The 25,547-nt window shown below is 38.5% G+C and overlaps 1 protein-coding gene across 3 annotated transcripts in view; it reads left to right on the forward strand.

Moving 5' to 3' along the window:
- The window catches only part of GRM8 (glutamate metabotropic receptor 8), a 676,464-nt gene that overhangs the window by 474,880 nt on the left and 176,037 nt on the right, over positions 1–25,547 (forward strand). Inside the window, exon 8 of one of the 3 annotated variants that reach the window (XM_064487382.1) lies at positions 19,866–20,017. The exons of the other annotated variants lie outside the window; for them this stretch is intronic. Within the exon in view, the coding sequence (XP_064343452.1) occupies positions 19,866–19,978 (113 nt within the window). The 3' untranslated portion in view covers positions 19,979–20,017. Of the gene's footprint in view, positions 1–19,865; positions 20,018–25,547 lie in introns of those variants that run through there. 3 annotated transcript variants of the gene reach the window in all.

Genomic DNA, 25,547 nt, shown 5'->3' on the forward strand with positions numbered 1-25,547 from the left:
CAATGGTCTTTGATAAAAGCAACATAAGAAATAGGTGCTTGGATGAGCTGTGCTCAGTGGGATTTTTTTTCCTGACTCTTGTGCTTAAACAGTTTGACCTGGTTCAGATGAGGGTCTCTAGATGGAGCATTGTTCTTTTTTAGACTCTTATTTACAACTTCTTCTTGACATAGACCCTTGGATGTTGAGTGAGCACCTCAAATTCAACTTGTGAAAAAAATTCTTGACACTGCAAACGCCAACTTCTTCTGTCTTAAGAGTTCCCATTTCAGTGAATTGCACAACATCTACCCTTGGATTCAGCTAAAAGCTGAGGACCACCTTTAACTCCTTCTTTCCTTCCCTACAACTACTAGTACCACCACCACCACCACCACCACCATCACCACCACTATTACTGAAACAGCCTCATAACTAGTCTTCCTGCTTTCTTTTTCTACAAGGCATCCAGAGTAACATAATTAAAACTGGATCATGCCTGATTGAAACTCTTCACTGACTCTCCAGTATACTTGGGGGGAAATCTAAACTTGATCTCTCTGGCATAGACCTGATCTATCTCCCACTATAACTCTTTACCATTCCACCTGTTTGCTCCAGCAGCAATGACCTTTTTGTTCCTTGAACATGCCAAGCCCTTTTCCAACCTCACTGCCCTTTGCACCTGCTATTTCCTCTGCCTAGAAGTCTCTTCTCCTGATTTGTTACACACCTCCTTGTCATTCTTCAGGTCTTTATCACTTGCCATTCTTCAGTAGGCAATCGAAACCACTCCATTTTTAGCCGGAAGAAATTTAACACAGTAAATCATGCTTAGAATATTTGGAAGGGCTTGGGAATAGCTCCAGGTTGGACCTCAAAGAGTGACTCCAAGATCTCCAACAGCTGGGCAGGGGTTTTAAGTAGGTGGGCTATGGTAGCAATTTTCTCCTTCTGCTGGTATTTCTAAGACTACATCGAAGCATTTCCCATAAAACCTGACAATTTAAATTCAATTCTAGGTCTTATAATAATAAAAATCAAAAGCCAGACCATAGTCTAAGGTTTTCCAATACCATTTTTAAAAGTTTATTCAGAAATCCCTGGGAGAGTGAACTAGAAACACAGATTTATTTTTTAACTTTGTTCCTGGAAATACTGATTCCTTTGGTGGAGCTCAAGAATCCATTCCTTATAAAAGCCAGCAGTGTCTCTGGTGCATGGTTAGATTTGGGAACCATGAGACTAGAAGTGTCTAGTCCCTTCCATATTTGGTATGAAGATTAATAAATACCTTTTTACATATGTAAACAGTGATACTAACTAAGATAAGAGCTATAAATGGGCCAGCAGTGTGAACTGACGGGCCGCTGCGCTCCTCCGAGTCTGTATTGCACGTGGTTGCAATTCAAGGCAGCCCAGCCCTACGTTCTGGGCCTGCAGCTGGGAGCAACTGTGACTAAACTGATTCCTAAAATAGCTGACTCATTTCATTGCTTCCTGGTTCTCTCACTGTACTTTAAAATGTTCACAGTGGAGAGCCTAGCACACTGCCCAGTGCGTCGCAAGTGCTTGGTAATTACCAGTTATATGTACATGTTTATTATAAGAAGGAAGGGAGGGGGGGAGGAAGGAAGAGTGGGAGGGAGGGCTCGAGTAATGAGATAATGTGGGAGACAGCATAGAAACACATTCACTGTTCTTAAGTCGGGATGTGATTTTGACTTAGGAACGTACACACTTACGGTCTCTCGGGAAGAAGACACCATTATGTCCTCCGCTGTTTCATGACTGGTCAAAAAGTTACATTTTGTTGGGCTTATTTTTAGGCATCTGAGAGCTTAGGTAGCTGTTTTTTAACTGAATATAACTTAAAAATAAATGTAAGAGACATTTTTATTTCATCAAACAATGTGAGAATGGCCTTGGGCCAGGTGCACTAAATTGGGCCTGGAGTTCTAGAGGCCCCTATATCACCCTTATCAAATTCTGTAATTTATTTCCACTTTTTAAACTATAAAATGTAGGTTATAATAACTTTTTAATTATACGGTTGTTAAGAGAACCAAATGGGCTAACGAAGGAGAAAGTGCTAAGAAATACTTAAAAGTGAGATATAAAAAAGATTGACACTCTCTCAGAAACAGGTTTTCTTAAAAAAAAAAAAATCAATCATTAATTGCTAGAATGTCCAGGCATGAGGTATTCAGTTCTAGTACAGTCTTCAGCTTTATTTTCATTAAACTGAATTCCTGAATTCTTGATTTCCTTTAGGTTCAACATAGTTTATTTTAGACATTGCACAATAAGAAACAGTCTTTTATAATCATTAGTGGCCCAGAGATTGTGATATTTTGTTGTTCTGTCTACTTTACACCAACCTCCCACTTATTAAGTCAATGGGTAAAGTCAAGTGGATGATTAAAAGAACCCTATGAATTATCTGAACAATGTGTGCCTTGGTTCTGATGTTCTTCTGTCTCATTGCAGACCCAACACAGGTTCAGTTAACGTTCTCTATCCTTTTGTGCAGTGACACTTAGCTACCTGAACAGATTGCACGGTGCCCGGGAAAAAATAAATCAGTTTTTCAATACACCCAGATCTTACGTCTCTGAGAAATATTTTCCATCACTTTCCTTTGAGCCAATATTTGCCATTGCCCTGAAAAATATGCACTGCAGCTTGAAAGATACAACGAGCTCAGGCAAGCAAGCCCCCGGTGCGTTTAGGGCACTTCTTGGGTCCCCTGGCTCTTTATCTGGAGCCTGGAAATGACTGACACACATCGAAGGGAGATCCTCCTCAGACACTGAAAATGGCATCCTGGAGTCTGTCTGCAACAATTTTCCAACTGTTTCAACGGTGGAAAAATGCAAAGGTGCAGAAACATAAAAATCAAATTCAAGATGTAATAGAAAAATGAAAAGTAAATAGAAGGGGAAGACGGTGATAAAAAGAAATGTATGAATTGCTCTTTTTATTTAGTAGTCTTATCAAAGTCTTAAGGGGTGTGTTCTGTCCGTTGAAGTCCAGAGTCCTTGGGCACCTATGAAACTATCATGAATTTTTCAATTGCTTTCCATTTTAAATTTTTGAAAGCAAGGGCATTTACATTTGGCATCCACACAGCAGATACAAAACAGCACAACAGAGCTCTTATAAGTTTTTTTTTTTTTTTATTGAATTCAATCCTCATAAAAGTGGTACAATTACAATTGAGGGAAAGCATGGAAAATGGCTTTGCCCTGAATTTTGATAGCCTTGCTGAATCTTTCAATCTACCGTCATTCCGGTCATTCTGTCATTAGTCTTTTCCTCTCAAGTCCTTTGATGGCAATCGTGTTTTACAGATGATCCCATTAATTCACTGGAAGTCAAGTGATCAGCTCTGCTTGGCAGGCAGGTGCAGGGTTAAGATTAGATAAAAGTCCCTCAGGTTCAGGAGATTGCTAAGCCTTGAGGGCAGCAACCAGGCATTCCAAAATCACCTCTCAGCTTCCCCCACCACTTTCAAAAGAAATTTTTTTTCCCTTTGCAGAAAAAGTATCTCAAAGATTTTAAGAATCAGGTTGCTAGAAATATATGCTTTTCTCCTCAGAATCTGTGATGATAAATTTAGGGAGAATTTCTCGAAGCAAATGTATTTCAATGTGTGCAATACACATGAAAATAATAACCTGGTAAGTATTTATTTGACCTGCTAATGTTCCAGGCACTGCAGTAGGCTCTGTTGGGGTCACAAAGACATGTAGCTCTTAGAATCTGCCTACATTGATCCATTAATTCATTGCTTCCTGGTTTTATCCATTGATTTATGACAGTCAGTGACTGTTAAATTAATGAAAAAGTAGCTGATCAGGAAAAGTTTAGTGTCATAGCATCAGATGGACAAAGTGTTAATGGGCAGAGGAGTCTGGGTCATTTCAGGCATAGGAAATAACATGACAATTTACTTCCCAAATAAATCCCAGAAGTGGAAAGGCATTATTAAACCTATACTTAACGCTTAGTCAGTAGCATATACCCTGATACACCTGGAGTGTTTTGTGCCAGGAGTGCAACTGAAAAATAATCTTAATGTACATTAAATGTTGATAAAAAGATTGTATTATAAAAGATAAGCATCTCTTTTGTTAATTTTCCTGCAAAGTTATATTCGTTTGTTTAGTTTTCCTTCCATGGGGGAAAAGAGGACAATTTTATTCTATTTCAGTCCTTGTAACACACTCCTCTAAACAAAATTATAACAAAGAGCAAGCCACTACATACACTATGAAAATTCCCCTTCCATTTACTGTAGGAGGAAAACAACTCTTAAGATTAATTGTGAGGGCTTCACCAGAGTATTGCCTAATTAAAGATGACCAGAGAAGTGCCAGCCTTGGAGAATTCTTTAATTTGACAGCCTAGATACTTAGCATGTTTGAAAAGGAGTTCTGCAATCCATTCCATTAGTATGAACCTCTGGAACTTAGCCCAAACAATAGTCGTGCACAAAGGGATCGCCTGCTTCCTCAAACAGCAAACATTTACTGCATTTGCTTGCGTTGTTTTTCACCTTTGTAGTAGATATTTTACAACTAAAATAAAAGAACTGTTTTATGGAAAAAATTGCTTGAAGGGGCAGACTGTGGTGAACTTGGGGATCCAGCCTTTGCAGCCTCGGGGATAATTTCCACCTGAAGGTTGGGGAAGAGCGTTTTTGAAACAACGTGAGCAGCACTTAAGCATCACTTCTATTATTTTCATCAAACAGTGTTTTTAATGCTTCTTTGCGCTCCCCTTATTGAAGCTTCACATTGGTAACTGCTGACTGACGCTCAAAAGAGAGGGGGTTATGGAAGATAAGCCCGGCATATTAATTCCACTAAACTTGGGGATGGGGAAAAATGCAGAAGATGTGAGGCAATGTTATAAACTTTTCAAAAGATAAAAAGAATGACCTGCAGAGGGAAGATGTGCTGATGATGTGTTATTCGGGCAATAAAAGTGTTTTCCTTCACTGCCTCTTTCGGAGTGGAAACTCCCTTAGTTCTGCAGACGTTAACTCACTACCTTATCTGCATCCGTCCCCATCTTCACCTCCGTCCCTCCAGTCCCCTCTCTCCCTGCGCTACTCTGACTTCCTCCATTGCCAGCTTCCTTTTAATCTTAGAAAACAAACATCTTCAGTTTTTTTCACTCATTAAAGAAGAGTAAAAAGAAATAAGTAAAAACACCTCCCTGTGTTAAACTAGATGGGAGGAATTCTGTCTTTTATACTTACACCAGATCATTACGATGTGTACTTTAAATATCTTACAATTTTCTTTTTCAATTGTACCTCAATAAAGATGGGAAACAAACCCACAAAATATACTATCTTTAAACCTCCTGCTCAGCTGCGGGTTATCAGATCTCTCTCAATCCTTTAAAGAGCCTGGACTCCCGGGTGTGGCCACTGCATTATGTACCAGGATAGGTATTCCCAATTTTCCTCTTCCTCCAAGGTGGCATCCTGGCACAGCAGCATGGCACTGGTTCTGATCCTGCCATTAATATTTTGACATTTTTTCCATAGATTTTTTGCCTTAATTTTGGTTTAAATTTTTTTTTTTAATTAACCTGTTGTTTATCTTGGTTTCAGAGGGGTTTTTGCCCCTTAATATTTGCATCCGAGTGCCTCACTCACTCCCCTCGTTCACCTCCCCCTAGTCCTGGCCCTGTATAACCACTTGTATATTTGGTGGGTAACTCAGGATAATCGTATCTACTTTCAGCCAGATCACCTCCCACAGTGTCGCTCCCCGTTTCGGTGAGCGTCATCACGCTTTCCTTGCTTGCCAAAGCCCAAAATCTGGGACATCCTAAACACACCTTCACCCTTATCCCCGTCTCCTTCGCCATGCAATCAACAATCATGTTTTGCCTCCTTTAGCTCTTTAATAGCTTTCTTCAGAGAAAGGTAAAACCCTCATAATTTCTTTCCTGAATTGATACAATAGTGTTCTATTCTTTTTGTACCAGTGTGTCCCCCATCCTTCCCCAGTTAACATGGTTGCAGCAGAGAAATCGTTCTAAAATGCAAATCTGAGCATTCCCCCCTTGACTACTTGAAAACCTCCAGTACCTCCCCATACTCCAAGATAGAATCCGATATCCTTAGCAAGACATGTAAGAACCTTAATCACTTGGCCCTGTTAAACCCTTCATTTCCATCTCCTGCCACTGACCAATTAAGACCTTTGCTGGAATACTTGCAGGGCCATGAACGGGCTATTTCCTCACAGCTTTGAGCCTTCTAGTTTGTTATTTCATCTGCCTGAAGTTCTCTTCCTGTAAAGTTCAGTTCACAGGTCACGTTCTCCAGGAAGTCTTCCAGATGTCTGCGGTCCGAGCTAGGCATCCATTCCACCTGCTCCCTGTCACTTAGCGCTTGCCTCTCACGGCTCTTGCACTGCTTCCCAATCAGTCTGCTCACCAGGCTGTGAGCGACGTGGAACCAGGGACTATATATTTTAACCCTTTGTCTCTAGTGCGTGATCTTGTTCTTGGCACAAAGTAGGTATTTCTCAAATTACAGAAGACGTCAGTCTGGATATCATTTTTTCTTTTCTTATTTTATTTATAATATAAACAAAGCTTTCTTTAAAAATATTTTCATATATTACTGATCTCAAATTATGATGGATCATGATATGTTTATCTGCCTAGAACTTGTTATTCTTGCATATAGACGATATCAATTCCTCCCCTTCCTACCCTACCCTACACGTTCCTGGAGAAGTTACCCCACCCAGGCAATCGTAGTAGGAACACAGAGCCTAAAAATCATGACTTTTTCACAGGAGATCCATGAGGCAAGACCAGTGATGCAGGCTAGAGTTAAGCATCAGACAGGACCACACAAATTCTGTTTCTCATTCTTAAGCTTAGACCTCCAGATACATGATATTATCAAGGCAAGAGACCATTCCTGGCCAGCTTAAATGCCTCTGGCTGGACTTTGGAGCTGGACAGAAATTGCATGGACATCTAGTCCAGTGCAGAACCTTGTGGGGCAAACATATCGCAAGGGTCTGGTTGACCCAGACTAATATAATTTAATAGCAAATGCATGACAGCATCATTAAATCTAACTAGGCTTGCCTAAGCAGAACCTGGATGAGACACAGAGATCTAAAATAGGACTTAGTATATTTCAACATTCAAGAGCTTTCTTGATCACTTTAAGGCATGCTAAGAATTTTCCATAGATATGACAGTTATGAGGCACTTAATGGAATACTTTGCAAATCAATTGCAAAAAAAATGAGGAAAAAATGAGTAAGAAACAGCTAAAGTAAAAAATGAAGCTGCTATAAATATAGATAATAGCTTCCATTAAAAGTGTCTTCCAACATTGGAAAGTTTAATCACAGTTACACTCAAATCATTAGTTACACTCTATTTCACAGTTATCTAGCTTGGGAAAATCTATGCACCATTAAACATGATAGGTTCAATGTTTTTTATAATATCTGGTCAGCAGGGGAAAATTTTGTTACCTAATTTCATTAACAAGTTTCAGTTTCATTTAATTTTAATAATAACAATTAAAAGGCAAGTACTTTGTTTTAAATATGTAGGCAGCACTTAAAATAGAAGTAGATCCTGGAATATACTAGAACTGAATCTCTGGAAAAAAAATAAAAACTGGTATCAAAAATTACTGGGGAAAATAATGCATTTTCTTATTTGAAAAAGACTCAAGTTTAAATTTTACCTCAAACCATATACCAATATAATTACAGTGAGACCAGATCAGGGTCTTATGTGTAATAACCAAATGTAAATCAATTATTTTGAAAAAATAGACAGTGTGTCTAATCTACAGAAGAGGGGGAATTTTTCTAAAAGGAACCGAGGGGAAAAAATCACATAGGGAAATAAAAATAGATTTAACTAAAGAAAAACTTTAAACACTGTAAACAAAGTTAAGAAAAAATAGCTGGGAGAAATATTTCCTTCAAATAGAAAAGAAAAATTAATATGCTGAATATTTACACTAGTCAAACAAATTTCTAACAACTTCCCTCAAGCTCCTAAAATATAAATCAACAAAGAACATATTTAAACAATTCGCAGAAGAAACACTTAACTATTTATGGAAACTATTACACTTTAAAAGTAATCGATTAAACATAACTTAAGACATCATTTTTCACCTACTGAATCAGAAAATATATTCAGGAGAAATATTTCGGGTTGATGAGAGGGCACCGAAATGAGGATTCTCTTTTATGTGGCTATCAAAAGATTAAATAGGTTATAAAATAAAGAAAACTTTCTGGAATAGAACTTGCCAGTTATTTTCTTCTTATCCTCTGGTTCAGAAATAGCTCTTCCAAGAGTTTTACTCTAACAAGTAATCTGAAATAAGAAGTATTTGTGCACAAAGATTTTCATTAAAGCATCCTACATTAGAAAAAATACACAAGTGGCAATAAAATGGAATATAACATCAATATTAAGATGACAATAATTTAATAAAAAGCAAACATCCTTTTAAGTATAAAATGCAAATCATATTCATGGTGTATATAAGACTTATATAAACAAAAAGACTGAAAGAAGAATGCTGGTCCGTTACAAGAGTATGTATGGTTGGCAGCTTTATTGTTAATTGACTATTGTTTTCTTGTATTTTTCTCTCTCCCTTTGATTTTCCAAAAGGGGCATTTGTTACCTTCAAAATCAGGAAAATAAACATTGCTAATAAAAGGATTTAGTTGCAAATGAATCACAAGGGGATCATAACACTTCCTGTTATTCACCAACCTTCAGTAAATTAGCAGATTCTTTGCACCCATTACAGATTGGTTTTCCATCTTGCCATTCGTTATTCCAGTAAATGCCTACTGTGATCTTTAGGGGAGGTGCCATATCTAATTAATATTGGTAAAGTTTGAGGCAATTATTAAGTTATTTACTTTTCTAGCCAATGCTTCCCTGTTAAGGGTTTGCGAGGGGACTACCATTCTTTGTGATCATTTAATGAGGGTAGTTAAATAAACAAAGCAGTAGGCTGTAAAAAGAATTCTCCCACAAAGTGTGACCTATTAATTTTCTGATCTTGCATCTTTTTTACAAGATTGATATTTGGAAGGTAATTATTTTACTTTTTTTTTTTTTTGAGATTTGACATTTGTTGGGAATCAAATCCTGAAAGAATAACTCAGTTGAAACAATCTTAACTAAATCCAAAGTTAGTAAGGAACTCTTCCACGGTAGGGAAGAGAGAAAAATTACAGTGTTTTTTTTCCCAGTTAGGACGGCATGAAATTCTATATTCTGCAGTTGGGAGAAGCAGTGGGGTAGTCTTTGAGATTCTGAAATAGTCTCAGTTCATTGCTCAGGGCCACAGTATTTTCCCGTCATGTGCTACTTGGAAGAGTTCACTCTTCCCGGGATGGCATATTGAACACACCTTCCAAGTAGAGAGCAATGCTTTGTCTTGAAGATAGACAGCTTGCTTCTCAACACCTTTAACACATGTCGCCCAATGTTGACAGCAAGGACACAGAAACTGGCGTTAGCTGTCACTATCCTTGGTGGGTGACAACTGGAGGCCTTTGGGACTCAGCGATGAAGCATTTCCTCACCATTCTGTTTGCCTCTTCTTCTACAGCAAGTCTGTAATACCTGCCATCATTACAGAGTTTGACACAATTACAGCAGAACTTCAGAGACGGCAGTGTGAAAATTACAGTGCTGGTGCTCAGGGGTGTTTTCTGACTTTTGTGATGCAGAGAGTGTGTGAGCCCTCCCACTCCTCCATCAAGGTCCTCCTCCCGGGAAATCCTGACTCTGTCTTGTGATTAGGCAACGTGGTCTTTCCCATCCCGGCCTTTCACTTCTGGTCCCCTGGCCTCCCAGCCTGTTTCTCCCTCCCTTAGAGTACCAGGGCTCTAGTCTTTTCTCCATCCTACCCCACAACTGCCACTGAGAAGAAGCTGCCTAGACTCCTTTACACTCAGATCCAAATCTTAGTTAGTTTATAGTCAGATTTCAATCACTCTTGGTTCCATTTGCATTTAAAAGGCTCCAAAGGTCTGAGTAGTCTACAGGACTACATTTGGATTGAGTAGAATTCCTTGAGTTGTCCGTAGGGAGTCCTGTGGGGGTTGGAGCCACTTCTTCCTGCCCAGCCCGCTCTGTTCTTGAACCAGGGCAGACAATGAAACGGACCAGCTCCACTCTGCCTCTTCTGCTCACATGTTCACCTCCATGATTCCTGGGCTCCAGGCTCATCGCGGCAGGCACACAGACTGCATTTCAGTGGGCCCAAGAGGGGCCTTCTTGAATATTGTTTTGGTCCTTTTGACCAACCCTAGCAAGTAGCAATAAACTCAGAAGCAGCTCCAACACAGAAATTTGTCTTTGTTTTGAGTACTTTGTTTACACAATTGGAGCTTATCTTTTACGTTTTCCTCTGAACAACTTCTTTACAATAACCTGCACTTTAGAGACCTTCCCACCTCACAGTTTCCTGTCCATGTCATCTTAAACAGAGGAAAACAGGCCCCTCCAAATGATATTCAATCAATCCAACAACTGTTACAGACACTTATATCCTCTCAAATTCAGTCATATAGCAACAGACTTAGCCCTGATAATCCAGGGGCTTCTACTCATATATTTGGTGTATATATAAGTTGTAAGTATACATAAACACAGAGAAAGAACTATTGAATTATTACCACAGGTGAAAACAGACCTGTAGTCCAAAGCTGATAAGCTGTCCATTCCCATAATCTCACCAGGCTTCTATTTTCTTCTATCCACAGCTTCCAAAACTCACTGTCATTCCCATTCAGCTCAGCTCTGCTCCACCATAGGACAACCGCCCAATATGCTCTTAAACTTTTTCTTAAAACACAGAGAATATTTATTTTAAGTGAAAATATGCTTCTAAATCTTAGAGACTCATTTACCTTTTCTCAGTCATACCTAGGGTTCTACTGATCATTGAATAGATGATGAACAGACCTTTCTCGAAGACGTTCTTCATCCAAGAGTTCTACTCTCTCTGGCAGTAATAGGTCAAGAGAGAAGACTCATAATATTTGTTTGCCTTGAGACCCCTTCTGTTGCCTTTTTAAATAACCCCTGTTCACCACCACCACTCAGCAGTTACCCTTCCTTAAAAAATATACATGAAATAGATATACAACAAGTTTAATATCTTGTAGTAACCTATAATGAAAAAGAATATGGAAAGGGAGATACATATGTATATGTATGAGTGAAACGTTATCTATACACCAGAAATTGACACAACATTGCAAACTGACTATACTTCATTAAAAAGAAAGTCCATTCCACCCTTATATACCAGTCTCCCCCGATTCATGTTGGCATCATTTATTCCCATTTAAAATACTTATTTTTCTCGATAACTTCAATTGATAAACTCATGAATTCTATTATCCTCATTGGTTTTGAAATTAATCTAAGCATCATATTACCACCATTTTCTTAGTCCCAATAAATTTTGCTTTCAGTCCTGTTTAACTACACATCAGCATGGGTATGTTTAGGACCTCTGGATCATCCAGTGTATTTTTCAGAGTTCTCCAGGGAAGCAGAACCAATACTATATGTAAGTTTGTAGAGAGAGATTTATTTTAAGAAATTGGCTCACACGATTGTTAAGGGCTAGCAAACCCAAAATCTGCAGGGCAGGCTAGAGAGTGGGAGACCTGACGGGCTGGAAAGAGTTGATGTTGTAGTCTGGAGTTGAAAGCCAGACTGGAAATAGAGTTCCTTTTTTCTCTGGGAATCTCAGTGTTTCCTTCTAAGGCCTTTAACTGATTGGATATCTGCCCACATCATGAAGCATAATCTGCTTTATTCGAAGTCTACTGATTCATACATTAATCACAGCTAAGAACAACCTCACAGCAACATCTAGACCAGTGTTTGATCAAACAACTGGACCCCACAGGCTAACCCAGTTGACACAAAAAGTCACGCATCACGTCTGGTGTGGTTCTGCCTTTGAGAGGGTTAATGATAGTCTCTTGGTCTGATTTTCTTCCTGCTTCAGGGACCATACTTCAGCTTTCATGTCTCATTGTTCCCCCTACCCCGCCTTTTTTTTTTTTTTTCTTTCTCTCTTTTTGGACAGCCCCTTTAAATATGGCTATCAAGGTTTGGTCCTTTGCTTTTCTATTACTCATTCTTTCTTCACAATCTCATTTACCCCCAAAGTATCATCTGTGAAGCTTAGACTGTGTTCTGTGTAGCCTGATTCTCACTTCCTTCTGTTCATGGAGACCACTTTAATTTTCTGGAAAACGTGAATGTGTATTTTCAAGATTTACTTTCATATGACCCTTTTTCAGTTCCCATTCCTCCTAGGTTTAATTGGCAACTCTTTCTCTGTCCTCAACAGTACTCTGAATATATAAAATATATATATGCAAAGACTTTGTCTCCTATTGGATTTAGCACATTCAGAAAGTAAAAAGGCAAGCCTCAAGCCACAGAATAGGAAGGGACATTTACAATATATATAACAATCAAACAACCTATATAAACAACAAACTTGTATGTATTCTGGAATACCTATTAAGAAAAAAAAAATCCTGCAAATCAATGAGAAAAAGGCAGGCAACCCAATAGGAAAAAATATGTGATATAAATTTATACTTCACAAATTTAAAAAAGGTTAAAATGGTTTTAAATCCCATTAATAATCTAGGAAATGGAAGTTCAAACTACAATAAGATTGTAGTATCTTTGAGAATGGCTAAATTTGAACAAACTGAGACTACCAAGTATTGGCAAGGATGTGAAGCTATAAGGATTCTCATATACTGCTGGTGGGAGTCTAACCAGCTCAACTGCTCTGTAAACCATTTAGGCATTTTCTGTTATGTTTAAAGACATTCATACTGGCCAATCTAGCAATTCCATTCCTAGTTATATACTCATTGGAAATACACACCCATTTGTAGCAGGACATATATGGAAAAATGTTTATAGCAGTAATGTGCATAATAGCCAAACTAGAAATAACCCATATGTTCATCAGTGCTAGTATAGATACACAAATTACAGTATATCTCTATAGTGAAATAGTATTCAGCAATGAAAATAAATGAATCACCCATAACCATAACAGGGAAGGTAATTCTCACAAACAAAATCAAAAGTAGCCAGGCAGATAAACTGATTCCATTATATAAAGTTCAAGTAAGAAATAAAAATGTTTGATTTTGTTTACATAAAGTTTAGGGGTTTAGGGGAAAAACAGGCAAAACAAAACTAAAAGTTTTACTTTAATGAAAAAAAATGAAAACTAATATATGTACATATAGGCATGACTGGGACATTGGGCTCTACATCAGAAATTGACACATTGTAACTGATGGTACTTCAATAAAAAATAATTAAAAATAAAATAAAATATTAACAACTACAAGAAAAAAAACCCTGAAAGATTTAGAAATGCACATCATGCACATTAGGTAAAAATGGTAAGAGGTAAATCAAGGAAAAGATTGTCTTAAAAGTCAGAGTGGTTATCTTCAGACAAGAAGAGAGATCCGTGATTGGGAAAAGGTACAGGGGGGTCCATGAGGATACATGGGGTGGGGAGCAGGTGTCTGAAAGTGCCAGCAGTGTTCTGTCTCCTGACCCACGTGGTGGTTACACAAACGAGTGTTTTGTAATCATTCATTAAGGTGCATGATTAGGTTTTGTTCAGCCTTCTCTATGTGTATTATATTTCATAGTGAAAACCTCTTTCTCTCTACATATAGATATACAAAGATGAAAACAGGGAGCAGTGAGCTACTACAATTGTGGGGTGATAGGCACTGTGATGGGAACAAGGCGAGTCAATGATTTCTGGCTGCTCTGTCACGTACCTTTGGGCTGAAGGAGCTGGTACCACATTAGTCCAGATGCTGTGCATTGCTTTCCACTGAACTCACAGTGCAGAATGGCAATCAGGAGTGACAGGAGAGTGCCCAGCTTCCAGGCTTCAACAACCCGTGACTAACACAGGCTAACAGAATTCACAGGACACGAGGTGCATGGGCTCCCAATTCTCCGATGTGTAGGCTTTCTCCAGATTGCCCAATCCAGATAACCCTGAGAGTCTGCAGTATTGGTCACGTTTCACCATGAACCTGTCCCTCTTGTCATGGATCTCTTTCCATGTGCTGAAAAGCAGCAAAACCTCTCCAGGCCAGGCTCTTCAGATGCTGCCCCTGGACAGGCCACTTACTAGATTTTGCTGCCCCAGATGGAGTTGCAGGGCAGTTAAAGTCTGACAGGTCTACAGATAACGGAGCCGTCTTCTGATAACTATAGTGTGTTGCTTGAAGATGCCTCTGCTCCAGGTGCAGAGTTCTGTCCCTCTCCCTAAACTTTATCTATCAAAGCGAAGAAGAGGATATTCTCTTCCATAGCATCGTCAGAAAGAAACAAGTCATATCAGAAATCGGTGGGAGGCAACATGGTAATATACAAAATGGGCCATTTCTCCAAGCTGAGCCCATGATGCTCGGAGGGACTCCAGCATCAGCGAGAGTCTGCTGTGACTCCATCTTCTTTCCCTTCCAAGAATCAGGTGCTAAGCCCAGAATCTCAACCTAGACCATCTACTCCCTTCTGGTGGGTGTGCTCAAAAGAACTTCCTTTTGTTTTTCTCTCTATCTTCCTTCCCTCCATTATTGCCTCACTCCCATCCATCTCCTTCCCTCCCTCCTGCTCACCTTCCCTTTATCCACAAATATTTATATGCCAGGCAGTGTGCTAGGCAATGTAGAACAGTAGTGAAAAAGTTCAGCATGTGTCTTCTTTCATGAAGGTCACAATTTTCTGCCTTCTGGCCTTATTTTGGGGTATCTAAGAACCCCAAAATGTTTTAATGACTGTCGTACAGAAAAAGGAATGCAGCCCAGATTTATTTTCTCCCAGGGGATCTTTAATCTATATTAACTCATCATTCACAGTTGATTTAATTTCTTGGGGAGGGTAATTAGGTTTATTTATTTATGTATTTATTTATTGGCGGTACCGGGATCAAACCCAGGACCTCATGCATGCTAAGCACACACTCTACCACTGAGCTATACCCTCTCCCCTTAACTCATCATTCATAGATAAAAAAGAGTCATGGGAGTGAGGGACCTGCCCATCTCCCAAAGACCGTAAGTCTTTCCAACACAAGCAGCTAATGTCTAAGCCCTTGCCTGGGCAAAAACATCTTGTTTGTATAACATCTATCCTTTGTAACATATTTAAATGCTTAGTGTAATTAAGAAAGGTGCATTAACTTTTATTTAATTAATATGACACATACTTGACATTTAATAAGTCCTATAGATGAACAGTTAAGTAGAGAGATGAGGGGAGGGAGAGAAGATGTAGGAATGGGAGAAAGAGACACCTGGGAGAAAAGATGAGAAGAGAAAGGCTTCCTAAGCTGGGGAATATGTTCACATTTCACATGGAGAGCAGAAGGCGATTGCCGTATCTCTGCCCTTTGACAGTCTCATTGGTTGTTCAAGAGGAGTTTCAGCACTCCAGCCACTCTCGTCTTGAACAGAGAGTTTACCAGGAATGAGTTAACCATAGCACCCAACAGGCATGAGTGTGAGATAAGGTGGCCGCGCAGACCACACCGACGTTGACCTAAAGCTGGTTGAATTGAGACTAGGACCTTGCCTGGGTGTTTTTCAATCTCGCGACAACCCGGTTGTGTTGGAGTGGAGCATAGGATAAAACTGTGGATTCAGCAAATATAGACATCAAATCTCTCACCTGGGCAGGAGTCCCTGCATTTTTTTTTTTTTTTTTTTTTTTTGTCACCATTCCTCTCACCCTCTGTGATCTGCTCCTTCAGTATATCCTAGGACAAGGATCACACACTGTTTCTGCAAAGGGCCAGATAATAAATATTCCGGCATTTGAGGCTAGACAGTTTTCTCTGCAATTACTCAACTTTTTCACTGTACCCCAAAGCAGCCAGAGATGATACATAAATGAATGGGTGAGGTTGGGTTGCAACAAAACTTCATTTACTAAAACAGTGGCAGATAAGGGGAGAGTGGACCATGACTGTCATTCCAGAAGCATGGTTGGTTTTAATTTTCTTAAACAGATATTGGTGTCATACACATCAGCTTATTAATAATTAAGGCATTGTGCATACACTGTAATTAAACCAGAGGTTTCCATTCATGTAGAATGTTGCTATTAAAACTTATTCCACTCCATTTTTAAAACTTGAGAATATTCTTAGTATCTCCGATTTTTTTTCTTTGCCAGAATCATCATGTCATTTATGTGTGTGTTATTCTTATATATAAGAAAGAGGTGAATATGTTTTTGTATGAATGCTTAACTGGAAATGTCCGTGGAGTTGGCTAATTTATATTCACTTTTATTGTATATAAATTTCTAATATTTTCAGTTCTGTATCATTTAACTCTTCATTTGAGTAAATTCACTGAGTATTTCTTTTTTAAAAAGAAAAGTGGAGTGTGGACCATACTTTGCTAACCCCTGTCCTAGTGAATAAGCTCAGGATTTAAAAAAGACAGGCTTGATTTCAAATTACAGCTGTCATTTATGAAATTTGTAACCTTTGCTGTTTCTTAGTCTTTCTCTGGAGCTGTTTTCTCATCTGCAAGTTAGGGATAACAATACCTGCCTTAAGTATCATGAGACTTAAATCAAATCATTTATAAAAATTGTCCAACACAGTACCTGATTCATATTATGTCTTCAGTAAAGGGAAGATGACATTAATAGTCACTCACTAATTCATTTGTTTCTTCATTTATTCAGTTAGTTGTTTGACAGACATGTAGTGAGTGCCTATTATAAGCCAGACAGTTGGTAGGGTTGAGATCCCATAACACACAATGTCTATCCCTGATCTAAAGAATCAAGTAGTATAGGAGGGAAAATGAACCTATGTATGAGCATTTATAGTGCAAAGAGATCAGTGCTAAGAAAGATGTCATAATTCAAAGATGCTTTGAGAACTAGTAAGGGTATATCCAGTTTAGTTGTGAAACTTCCTGGCTTTGGATGATGGTCTTTATACTTAGAGCAGTTGCTAATTTATTTCTCCATATTGGGTTTGGGGTAGCTCATAAAATCCAAGTAAAACATATTCATAAAGTGGGAGGAGGGTAGATTACCCAAGAGAATTGACTATAAATAATAAATGCAGTGAATAAAGGAGGAAAGGACTAAATAATCTTCCAGGTTAAAAAAAAAAATTGTCTTTGTGAAATACCTGCCTGGATACTAAATCATTTTTGATTAGAAATATGGATTTGGGGAAAGGGGTCACCATTCATAAAACCCTGAACTTACCATCTGAAAGGGCTCTTCCTGGATCTGCCTCTTAAGAATTCGTGTCTAGCAACTGCAAGTGAACGCAAGTCAGCGTGACGCCTGGAAGTCCGTGTACTCAGGCAGGAGACAAGGAGCCCACTCTGTCATAAGTGGGTTCAGTTTGGAGGAAACTCTTCAATTCTCCAAGTCTTTGCATTTCAGCCTAGCTTTTCTTTCCCCTGATAAGGAACAGGTGCTGGGATTAAATGTATCCATGGTGCTTTCTGTCCAGTTTGCAATCTCACAGGAACATGTCATTGTCACGGGTGCATCTGTAGCTGTGGGACCACTGGGGGAGCAGCTCTGGTGGACTCGGCTCCCGTGATGGGCAGATAACTGGAGGTGGGCAGCAGCTTTCGGGGGTAGGGGCTACAGATGGTGGACAGCTCTCCAAAGCAGGAAGAGCTGGTGGAGAAGAGCAGTGGAGAGAGCAACTTTTGTAAAGTAATGACAACCTGTTGTGGAATCCTAGAATAACCTGGGGAATTTGTCGGGGGCTGACTGTTCTGCACAAGAAACTGCTCAAGATGAGGCATAATAAATCACAGGCATTAAGAAGTCAAAGAACCACTGCCTAAACATTTTCTCTACTGCTCACTGTTCCTTCAAATATTTCTAAAATACGTATGTATTACTTCCAGAATCACTTCTCATTAAATTCTAAAAATAAATTTTTTTTTCTTGTTTTAAGCAACCATATAGGTGAAAGAAGGAAAAGACTGTAGTCTAACTCAGAAGCATGCATGTGTCTGTGTGTGTGTGTGTCTCTGTGAGAGGGTTTGTAGGAACTAATAAGGGTGAATTGATAATACAAAGAGGAACAAGCATTCCAGGTGTCAGATGACTGTGCTCTTTTGAAAAGCACTGAAGGTGTCGCTCATTACCACGAATGGTACCTGAGTATTACCAAAAAGTTGGAGGAAACAAATATTTACAGAATTGGTAATCCTGCATCTTCCTAAGCAAAGCACACTGCTAATAATGTTAGTCAGCAGTACACCGGGGCAGATAGAAAATGATAAAATGGGTATATTAGTGATAAATAGATGACTCACAGGCATTATAAATCTATATCACTCCTTCCTTAATTTGCATTATTAAATAGATTGTATCGTATGGCAAGACCACACTATCGGAAAGAAATAATTGGAAAAATACACATACAAATATTAATATATGTATAGGTACTGCATTTCCTCAATTTGGTTATCATCTGTTGCAAAATAAATTTGATTTAATAATCATTTTTCTGGATCTAAAAGGTATTAAAGATACATAATAACTCAAAAGCAAGTTCCACTTATTTGGAAACTTCAGTATGTTGGCCGTAAGTGCTTTGATCCAGGAAATGTGGGTTATATATATTGTCAGCACTCTCGCTGAAGGATAAGCAGACTGGCCAGACAGGACTGGAGGTGAGATTATAAACTAAGTAGACAGTCTTCTACTGACAATCTCATTGTCAGTGTGCAATAAATAACCACCAATGTATAGTAGAGGATATGCCAGTTGTACCTTAAGAATCTTTGATTCCAGTCCAATTGTGCATCTCACTGGCTACGCGACCTGGGGTGAGCCTCCGATACATTAAGTCCCATCTTAAACAGACCCTCTGAGAGAAATAGCCCCTGGGGGTTTGCATTGGGCTTTATCACCCTGTTTTGTACTCTTTCAGCATCTCCTACTTCTCACTTATAGCCATTACAACAGTTATAATTAAATTACTTGTATAATTTTGTATTAATTACACAGTCTCGTGTGAATCTCACTCATCACTGTATTACCAGCTTCTACTTCAGTGCCTGGCATATGGCTGATGCTCCAATTATATTTATTGAGCAAATAAAATGATTTCAATCTCTAGGCACCAGTGTTTCCATCAGTAAGATGAGAACATCACATTAAAAGATCTCAGCAGAGCCCTTCTCGCCCTAAATTCTGTGATTAATTTTATTTTAATGTATCCTCTTTAAAATTTTATATCAGGGGAAATTCTAGGTTTTAACTATAAATCGTTTGTCCATGTATCCAAAAACAACAGTAGGTAGAAGAATATCAGTTTGGGAAAGATCTCCTGTAGTATGAACTTTACATATGATAATTTTAGAGGTGTAAAAATTAGCTGTTGAACTAATGAAGAAAAATGGGCTAGCAGAGTGTTATCTATTGCACTGTAAGCCCCTTAAGGGGAGGGACCATGCTTTACTCATCTTTTTTATTTCTAATTTCTGGTATAGACCCTGGCACATAATCTTCATTGAATCAATAGGGGAGGTTGAGTAAATAAAACAGTAGGAAAAAAGCGAGGAAACAATGTGATGGAGAGCCTTGTAGCAGAAGCCTTGGGAATTTGAAGCAAAAACAGGACTAGATAAAGGTACTCAGGTGGGAAACATTAATGAGAATGCTTTTCAGCGTTGCAAAGACTTTCTGAATATAAAAAACAGTTTTCAAATTGTTAGTTAAAATCGTGTTTTTTATCATCTACATTTAAGACAGAGGAGGAGACCTCACGCTTGACTCCACCATGAGGCAATTTCGAAAAGCTCTTTCTATTCCTGGAATTCAGATACTAGATGCAACCATCACCGGACCTGAGAATCAGTGAAAAAGAGAGCAGCAGCCAGCACACTGAAGAGATATAACATTTTCCGAGTAGCTGAGTACCTCTTAAGGGAAGATCACTTACAAAATAAAAGTTGTTGAGCCTCTTTGTTTGTTTGTTTGTTTTTGTTTGTTTGTGTTTTTTGATAGAGTACTTCTCAGGAGTGCTCTTAGTTTATCAGAAAGAGGAGAACCATCGGTTAAAAGTGCTTTAAGAAGCTCGGATAAAGATGTTTCCCTCTCAGTGCATTGCTATTTTTCCTCCCTTTACCTGGAGAATCTTTCAGGACCGACACATTTTTCTTCCTAACTTCACATAAATATAACACTCAGTGGCTCTTTAGGACTGAAAAGCAGGATTTACTCAAGAATTTCAGGAGGACCAAAGACACGTCAGAATCGGACTCCACCATGACATTGTTGGTTTTCTTTGAGATCATGGCACCAGTCTATGCCTATGTATCGGCTCTTAACACATAACGATATGTCTTGAAAATAAAAAACAGAATGGAAAGAGCAGAAGTCAGTATTTATTTATTTATTGTTTTAGGTCTATGTAAATCCTGTCCCCACAAGCAGGTTTCAAAGAGAAGTGATCAAATCACAACGTTAAATATGAAATCTTAGGGTTGTTCATTTTGACTTTCACCAATGTTGCTGCTTCAAACCAGTGACACCCACTACTATCTTTATCAAGGAAAAAAATCAGTGAATCAATTAACTGGTTTAGTTTTGGTCTTCTCTAAACTTCTAAGGCTTGTCCTTCCAGTGCCTGAGATGAGCGGCTTGGAAGCTCCTTTTTTCTTCTTGTAGCTTGAAGATAGAAGGCTTGACCCGTGTCAATCTGTGGGTTTATCACATCAATGTACTCTAGCGCTCTGCCTAGACATGTGACCAGAACTCCAATTCATCTATTTTTTTCTTTTTTAGTTATGTATCCTGACCCAGGTTTTGTGCTCAGGTATGTACAAACCTAGTGGCAATTGCTAGGTGACTTTACCTATGTAATTTGGGTAAATGGTCAGTGGCTGTTCTTGTTGCTATGGTAACCTGCTCAGATGAAACGATGTTTCAACATGTCGGGGGTCACATGACTCTCCTGAGCAGGCCAGCTGTGCCTCTCTTCTTCATTATACTTATTACATTAAATTACAGTCATTTTTTATTTTTATATTGTGAGTTCTTGGGGGCCAGCAACTACGTCTTAATTCTTTCCTCTGTATCTAATGGAGCATAGCACCTGGTAGATTTCCTAGAAATCTATATTTGATCTACTCAACAGTCTGATTGAACATAACTGATGTGAAGCTGGCGGAGATTCTTTGAATATAGACACAAACTTATAGATACAAATTTGAGGTGCATGAGCACCCACCACAGGAAGACAATGTACCCTCTTATTTAAGGGAGAAAGAATCCCAAAGAGGTCACAGAAAATGCTATAACCTGCGTTTAAGGATTATGACTAGGGAAAAAAACACTGCCTTTCTATGCCTTAGTTGTTATGACACAGACAGGGATAAATCAACTCTGTTGCTATTTGGGGTTTATCAAATGTCTGGTAAGCAGTACAGTCGCGCTGTAATACGGATTTTGTTGAGTCTGAAGCATGAGTAGGAGAAGGAAATAAATGGGGAGAGGCTGGTGAGTTGAAAGATGGAGAGACTGAACTGTGGTATTTGAGTTAGGTAGAAATGATGCTCCACCTGAGTGCAGTTTATATTGCAGTGAATCAGTTAACAGGCTGGAGGACAAAGGTCTGTATTGATACATTTAAGTTCTTTATTCCCTGTGCAGTATCAGTGAAGAAGGCTAATAGAATGCCAACTAAGATTAGGGGAAATATTAATAATATGTAATACTTTTCCAGAGCATCTCATAAAGCCAAAGACACTCTGAGTTGGAAAGTATTTTAGAGGTCATGCAGTCTACTTTTCCCACTAATATCTCTAAACTTTTATGTTCAATACACACTTCTGCATGTTAGAAAGTGGCAGGATTAAAGCACTCAAGTTAGTATCTACCATGACAAATTTGAAAAGCATGCGCTTACCCTTTTAAAAGGCAAAAAAACAGTGGCAACCCATACTGTGTGTCCAACAGCCCATGCAAGCTCCCCCCTCTTCTCTGTAAAGACGGTGGGAGGATGGCAGGGCCATGTGTTCTTTTCTTGCTGATCCCATCTTTGGTCTTTGTAAGTTTCCCCAGTAATGACTTCTCCTTGTGTGACATTGTAGAATTTGTCCCCAATCCTGGTACATATCATGGCTATCTCCAAGGGACCCATCTTGCAAGACAGCCCTGTATATCCTATAAAGTTCATTATCTCTCCCTTGAGATCTTTTCCCTAAATTGTCCAAGTATGTTGGAGGTACACCCAGTCCACAGAGGGCATGAATTCTGCTTCCAATAGCAGGTGCAGAAGAAGGCAGAAGTGTGACGGTCTATCCTTGTTGCTTCTTGTGGACACATGTTGCTCGTGGGTCCTGACCTCTGCCACCATGACGCCCTTGCTGGTCTGGATGCTGTGACAGCACAGTGGCACATAGGGCTATTTACATGTTATTATTATTATTGTTATTATTGTTGTTATTATTTTAAATAAAATATTTTATATTATATATTTTTATATATTATATATTTTTATTTTATGTTATTTTATAATTATATTGATATAATTATTATAACAATCATTATGATTATCATTGTTGTTATTTCCATTATTATTAGTTCACAGTCCTTTACTTCAAACCCTTGAGGTCTGATTTTTTTTTGAAGTTCTTACTATCGGATTTTTAATTAAAAGGCAATGTGGAGGTAAGTGGAGATATATAATATCCCTAGTGGGGCATAGGGCAGAATCCCATAATTAAGCAGATGAATATTTCTGCAAACATGTGAATATGCACACTTAGTTGGAATAGGTGACGACTACAGACAGCCTCTTTCTCTACTTTAGGTGAGGATTTGGCAACAATTGAGTTAGACATCTTTTGGTCTACCTTTTTGAATTTCAGAACTGCAGGTGAAGGATTGCAGATCTGTTATTATTACTGCTATTGTATCTATTATTCTTTTTTTAAATGACTGTTGTAATTTGCTATCCTGATTATTCTCTGCCTGGTTCCCAGTTTGCCACTATGTTGCTTAAGCTTGAGGTTCCTGGGATAGAACACGTTATTTTGGGTGTGACATGCTGGGCTCCAATTAGAATTGATATCTCACCCTCTTGGTGTTGATATTAATGCTTTTGTGGCCAACCCACCACACTATGATTTTCAGTCAACAAGACCTGTATTTCTTTTTTCATATGTGCTACTACATAATCTCATGTTCTCTCTTATTTTTGTGCAATTGGTTTTCAGAAAATAAATTTCTCCCTGTGAAATTGTTTCTCCCCGTGAAATTTAATTTTTAAGTCTTGGCTCTTTTTTCCTTGTCTGATGAGATTATTTTGGATCCTGACACTGACATCTCAGTATCCGCTATTGCCATTCATCAGATGTAAGTTTGATCAGCATGTCTTAATCCAATTTGGTGAGAAAAATATTGAAAAGGACAGTGCCAAGGGCAGAGTTAATGTTGCTCATTAGTGAATATTAGTCAACACTATTTGGGATAGTCATTCAACCAATTAAAATCCATCAAACTGTATGACAATTTACATTTCCATCTTTGTCTCTAAGACTATCAAGATCTTTGTCCGAAGTCTAGTTAAAATCCTCATTCATTCTGCCAACAGAAACCCAGAGCACGTACTATAGAAGCCTGGAAAAAGAAGGAATTAAGGTGGATCTCACTTCATTTAGTCTTCATGAACCCATGTTCCCTCTTAGTGGTTGCTTTTTCTCTCTCAAATTCCTCACAAAAATCTGTACGATAATCTGTCCCTCGGATTATCAAATCTATATTCTTTGGTCTAGACATAACAACATATTCTTTCTTTCCACATTTGAAGACTAGAACATATGCTCATCTCAGTGTTTACAGCACTAATTCTGCTCTCCATAGATTCTCAAAGATTATTGAAAATGATTAAATGCGAAATACCCTTGGCATTCTGCTATATGTTAAAGATGAACATATAATTTATCATCCAAATGAAGATGTTTTTAAAAGAGAAAGGAGGCCTATTAATAAGTATGCCAGAAAGTCAGGCATATACTAGGACCATCGTAGGCAAACCAGAATGTTCACCAATAAATGAACATGGCTGAGGGTCTTCAATTCATTCGGAGTTAGGAAGTGTCTGTTACAATCTCCTCACCTGGCAAGCTTCATGCCAGTGTTGGCTCTAACCATTTTTTTTGGGGGGGGTGGGGTGGGGAGGTAATTAGGTTTATTTATTTATTTTATTTTTAATGCAGGTACTGGGGATTGAATCCAGAACCTTGTGCATGCTGAATGCATGCTCTACCACTGATTTTTTTTTTTAATGGAGGTAACGGGGAATGAACCATGAACCCAGGACCTCATGCATGTTAAGCATGCAGTCTACCACTGAGATATAACCCCCCAACCACAGCCCTAACCATCTTTAATCAACACTTGTCCAGGACAGAAGAGAATGGGAAGCAGAGACTCTCCAAACTAAACATTCACAAATCATTCCCTCTGTGAGGAACAAAGACGTTTGCCTTTCCAGCCCTTCCCTGATCTGAATGGCCTGTGAAAAAAAGAGGAGGAGGAAGAAGATGAAAAGGAGAATATATTTCCTGCCATATATTTTTCTCAAGCCTTTGTTTATTATGTACTTTAGCTTTTCCAACTCTGTATTTTACAAATATTTTCCTCTTTACTATGTGTACTTCTATCATGAGCACAAATTCTCATAAAATTTGATGTCATCACAGATTCCTACTGATCTCTTTAGATATGCCTTCCCATCCTTTTCTTTTAAAAAAATTATTTGTAGAAGAAAAACTGAAAGTTCTTTTTGAATATCCTAATAAATCTCCTGAGCTTTTTTCATTCCAGAACCTCAGCTATGGTTGCATCCTTTCCTTTACTGGGACTCCCTGAATGCTCCCTACCTGACTTCTATAACTCTGATTAAACTTAACGTTCCTCTCCCTAGCTCTCATGAGTCTTAAGATGTCATAGACCCGTTTTCCTATGGTTTTTGTCATTTTCACACCCCCAATCTACTTGATGGCCAGAATTTATTTGAAAAGTAGCAGTTTTCTTCATTGCTTATTCTATCTTCAGCATAATTTACACATTTCTATTTAAAGATCCCTTTTCAGTTTTATTTTCCTTTCAGCTTTCCAATCCCTGGAGAAACTAAAAGAACCCAAAGAACTGGTTCCAAAATATAAATTTAGAGTAATTTGGAAAGTCTTAAGGTATTTATTGTGAAATAAAAACCAAGGAGAGTAGGAATATGGACATGGCATTTTAACAGTCAATGACCAGGTCTTTCCAGTGATCTATCAAAACATATGCTTTGTGTACAGAACTGTGGAATCATTATAAATTGGAGATGGGGCAGAAATCAGCCCACTATGAAGATATAGGAACTTTCCCTCATTCAAATGGCATATACTGATTTGAAACAAGTTGCTAACGAGCTC

Source organism: Camelus dromedarius, chromosome 7 (assembly GCF_036321535.1).
Source record: "Camelus dromedarius isolate mCamDro1 chromosome 7, mCamDro1.pat, whole genome shotgun sequence".
NCBI lineage: Eukaryota > Metazoa > Chordata > Mammalia > Artiodactyla > Camelidae > Camelus > Camelus dromedarius.